This window comes from Berghia stephanieae, chromosome 7 (genome assembly GCF_034508935.2).
Source record: "Berghia stephanieae isolate SIO BIC M18660-M18661 chromosome 7, UCSD_Bste_1.3, whole genome shotgun sequence".
Classification (NCBI taxonomy): domain Eukaryota; kingdom Metazoa; phylum Mollusca; class Gastropoda; order Nudibranchia; family Aeolidiidae; genus Berghia; species Berghia stephanieae.
Window position 1 is genome coordinate 13,233,560 of NC_088366.1, and position 4,846 is coordinate 13,238,405.

General features: G+C 35.7%; 1 protein-coding gene across 5 annotated transcripts in view; it reads left to right on the plus strand.

Moving 5' to 3' along the window:
* LOC144976698 (NAD-dependent protein deacylase sirtuin-5, mitochondrial-like) overlaps nt 1-3,576 on the plus strand; it is a 26,886-nt gene extending 23,310 nt beyond the window's left edge. For all 5 annotated transcript variants that reach the window (XM_078921050.1, XM_078921047.1, XM_078921048.1 and 2 more), the window contains exon 9: nt 3,115-3,576. In XM_078921050.1, coding sequence (XP_078777176.1) covers nt 3,115-3,187 — 73 coding nt within the window. In that variant the 3' untranslated portion in view covers nt 3,188-3,576. The remainder of the gene's footprint in view (nt 1-3,114) is intronic.
* Nucleotides 3,577-4,846: the final 1,270 nt, after the last annotated feature.

Consider the following 4,846-nt stretch of genomic DNA (forward strand, 5'->3'; position numbering starts at 1 on the left):
AACATCATAAATTAAAACCAATCCCTCTCACTCCACCCCCCCCCCCCTCTTAAAAAAACACACACTTCCTGGCCGCCTGTATAACTTAGAGTTGCCAACCACCGAAGAATTAAAATACATTCGGAAGACCTAAAGTTTTCGTAATGAGCTTGCTATGGCAATTAAGGTAATGATTAGAGATCTTGAGGCGGTGGCGGTGGTGGGAATCATGGATGTAGAGAGAAAGAAGAAGAAGAAGAAGACCACGAAAGAGAGGATCTGATAGAGAAGGAGCTAGAGACAACCCGACAGAGGAAACAAAGAAAATGTGAAATAAGGAAGAAGAATGTGCCGCTATGTGGTCTTGTGGTATGACACTCGCTTTCGGATCGGATTGGAAAATCCTGGGTTCGAGCCTCACTCGGCGCATAGTTGAGTCCACTCTTACCGTACTCAGGTTTAAAATAAGTACCAGGCCGTTAACTGCGTTGTTCTGTCTGAAAAAATGTAATATCGCCTAACAGACATCATGTAGGATGTTAAGTGTTGCTGTTGGCCTGTGACACCCTGTAAAGCGCTTTGAGACTTCGAGCGGATATTGCGCTATATAAAAACTCTCGTTAGTATTTGTGACAATGATAGCAGTGATGTTATTCTTGTTTCGATGATGAAATGATGGTAGTGGTGATGTCACTGATCAAGAAGCTAGAGTGATAAAGTTGATGGCAATGGTGACGCTATAGTGTTCGCGTATGTTATTGATATTTAAAATGATTGTTTCCTAGAGTGGTGGTGGCTGAGATGATAGTTATGATTTTGCTAGTGATGGCAATAATTCATATGACCAGGATAATGGTAGGTATATTGCTGTGGTGGTGATATTGATTGTGGTGCTGATGATACTTATGATATTGTGCAAATGATGGTGGTAGCGATTCTGATGGTAATGATAATGTTGTAAAAGTGCTTGTGGTAGTGATGGTGATGGTTTTAAAATTGACGTGGATCGACGTGCAATTATTTTTAGGTCTGATAACCATTTCCTTATGGGCTCATTCTTGTAATAGAAATCTTTTAAAAAATGACGCAAAATACATTATACAACAATGTTAAACCAGGCCCATAAGTGGATTCGGATGTCAGACCTGCGTGTTTGTTAACCTACAATGCAGCACAAATCCCTTTCGAAACGGTATTCTTTTTTCCACTATAACACAATAAGTCGAATGCTTGGCAGGTCTGTATCACTGCGTACATAGACACGTTAGTTGTAATAATATCTATTGAAATACCACCTTGAGTGGCGATAAGCCAAATTACACATCTGGAATACAGCATTTGCATACAAAGCTGTTTGAGTACAGAATTATTGAGAAAAATCGTGGATTTATTTTTCTTGTAACCATTGTTTTAAATATATCAATCTTATTATGTATATATTTCCGTCTTTCTATTTTTTAATTTTAAACTAAAGTTAGGAATTTGTTTTTGGCCAGTAATCGTAACTTTATCAGACCATACCCACATCAAAACAACAACCCCAACCCCCTGACAACAATACCCCTTGTTCTGAGTTTAAGAACATAGGCAAGTTATTGTTCTTAGGCCGAACTGGGCTTTTATGTTTTGTATCATTCTATTTCACCCAGTTTCAACCCGTTGACATTTTAAATCCCAGCCCTTTGACATTCTAACTTCTCGTCAGGGCAAAAGTGGATACCAAATACTTAATAGTATTAGCTAACGAATGAAGTACTGAAAATATTGAGGACTTGGTATTAGTGTCCTTTATTAATCTTTAATATATTGACATCGTCTATGGAGATAAGTTTAAATGCAGAGGTTGTGCTTTCGGCTTTGGAATTAATTTGCGTGTTGTAAAGCCGCCAAATTCCATCCCATCTATACAATTACCTCGTTTACTGCCAATTTGAAAACGCATTGAATTCGCCATGAATTAAATCTATCATTATGTCATACAGCTAGTCTACTCAAGACTGTACAACTTATAACAAAATTTTCTGAAGTTAAAGGACAGGTATCGACATCGTTCAAAAATTTTGGCTAAATTCAAGCTATTATTGATGGCACTCACTGAATTATCAAGATTATAACATTTTTTTTATAAACTGCTTCTTAACAGATACAGAAATTTGGTGTTGTTTTTTTTCTTGCGCTGCTTATACTATTATGACTAATATAATATTTTGACAAATTGAATACTAGTCATTTAAAACAAATAGTTACTGAGTGCTTACCCACTATTATAGATTGAAAAAAAAATGTAAAAAAGGCAAAACACACGTAGACACACAATAGACACACACACACACACACACACACACACACACACACACAAATCAAACAAAAGCAGGGAAAATACCAACAAGAGAAAACAAATAATAAAGAACAATAACCCCCCCCAAAAAAAAAAAAAAACAACAGCAAACAAAACAAAACAACAACCCCCCCCCCTCCAAAAAAAAAAAAAAAAAAAAGAAACCAAAACAAAGAAAACCTGCCGAATCTGCCTCTGTGCCTAGCCAACCCAAACTCTCGAGCAGGTATTTGAATTGGATACTTACCAATAGGAGAACACGACAATTGTTCCTTATAAGAAATCAATCACCATTCTGGAATAAAAATCATATCCCAGAAGAAAAAAACAAACAAAAAAACCCCACGAAATTAACACACACACACACACACACACACACACCTAAAAAAAAACACACATAACTGATTATTTGACTCACAAACAGAGGAGGTGGGGTTTGTGAAACATTTAAGACGATACGGATATATCATGTAATTACGTGGATTCGAATCCAGCTCAGTAAAAGCAAAAACGGAATATTGCCCAGCTTTAGTGTGAAGGACGAATAGTGCAAGCAACACGATTTGTCCGTACGTACGGCAACCACGGTTGAAGCTATTCGACCTTAAGGACGAATAGGGCTACCCTTATGATGATGATTATTATTATTATTAATATCATTTTTACTATTATTGCTATTATCATTATTATTATTAAAAATTATTATCATCATTATTATTATTACTATTATTGAGTTTATTTTTTTATTATTATTTATTTATTTATCATCAATTCCTTCCCATTGTCTATTCTATCAGTTACATGTTTGAAGGTCCAGCAGGCGAGTGGCTTCCAAAAGCCTTGGCTCCTCATCCCAAGGAGAAAAAATGAATGTTATGGCACTCCTCACTTCTTTCTGTACCCAACATTATTTAGTCACTTTGTGACTGCTTAAAAATGTGCTACCATTACCTGATGGGTAACCTCTGTGATGATCTATGAATATATTATATTTAAAATACAAGAATACAATTAGACCTCGTTATACTGTCTTCAGCCATAAAACGAACCTTGCTCTTTGCCACTGTAATATTGAGTGATGGATAATAAGAGGGGTTGGCGATTAAGCACGGGGTACTATAGCAAGTTTGTAATGTTGTATTTTTGTATGGAATCTGTTAATATTTAAAATAATAATTTTTTAGATAAAATGTGATTTTATAATAGTGATTATTCTTTTAACTTATTTATCCAAACTGAATAAAGAAATATATATTTTTGTTCCAACTTTTATTATTTTATTCTTCAACTCATGTTGAAATTTGATTATCTTTTAATCTTGCCCTGCTACATGTTGAAATGATCTATGACAGCAACATTATCACACAATTTCATGTCCTCAGCATCAAGTCTTTGAATGAGGATGATTGGTTGGAGCTTCATGAATAGCTCGTAACGCATTTTAGTCCGGGACTTCGGATTTAGTCTCGGACTATCGTCATAGTCTTGATCCGTGAATCAGACCCCAGTAGATTTTTGACCAATCAAAACATGGAATTTGAGACACTCTTTCACACGTGCTTGGGCAAACATAGTTGGTTGTTTATAAACAGTAACATGAATGAAATCGACCCCTCTCTGAGCATTATTGTTTTTATACCGCCAAATGGGTGACTAGTTACCACACGATTTTCTCAATCAGATTGTGAACATTTATATTTACACATAGTTTTCTGTGTTAGTTCTATTGACCAAGTGGTAGAACAGTGGGTATTTTACTTAAACATATACCATCAATAGTAATACCTGTGTAGTTTGCTGTCTCTACCAATCACTGCCTTTGTTTACATTTTGGCAATTGTCCGAGAGGCGTGGTTATCTACCTGTCTATTTGATGCTCTTGTCCTGGATTGTTGCAGGCACTGAACGTTAAATTCAAAAATATTTTTATGCTGTGTTGGTACCAAATTTCTTTTGTATGATGCCAGACACGAGCACAGGATCCCACTAAGAGGAATACACTCAAATGCTTACATTATAAATTCAAAACAACAAATATAATAATTCTTAACATTATGATTTACAAGGAAAAAATACCATTTCTCGAAACGATAACTATATATTTGTTTCCCTCCCAGCCAAGTCCAGGACAAGTAATCTCATTCCAAGACAAAGACAGAAGGCAAATTGGAAAACAGCTATAGAGGGTAAGAAGTCACAGTATGTGACTCCCTGCCCCCTATGGGAGGTCAGGAACTCCACCCAGCCCAAGGGTTTTGTAAAAGGTTTGTTAGTTTATGAGTTCATTGCTCAGTTGGGAGTCCCATTTTAAAGCTTACCCAAAACCGACTGAAAGTAATAAAAATAAAATATTCTGATGTAGCTCTTGATAAAAAACATCGATTGAAAAATTAGAAAAATAGGACCCAATGCTTAAAAAAATGCCCTAAATTTTATCTATTCAACTATCTGACCTTTAGCCAAGATGATAAAACAAACATACACACACACACACACACAAACACACATAAAACTCATTGCAAACTGAAA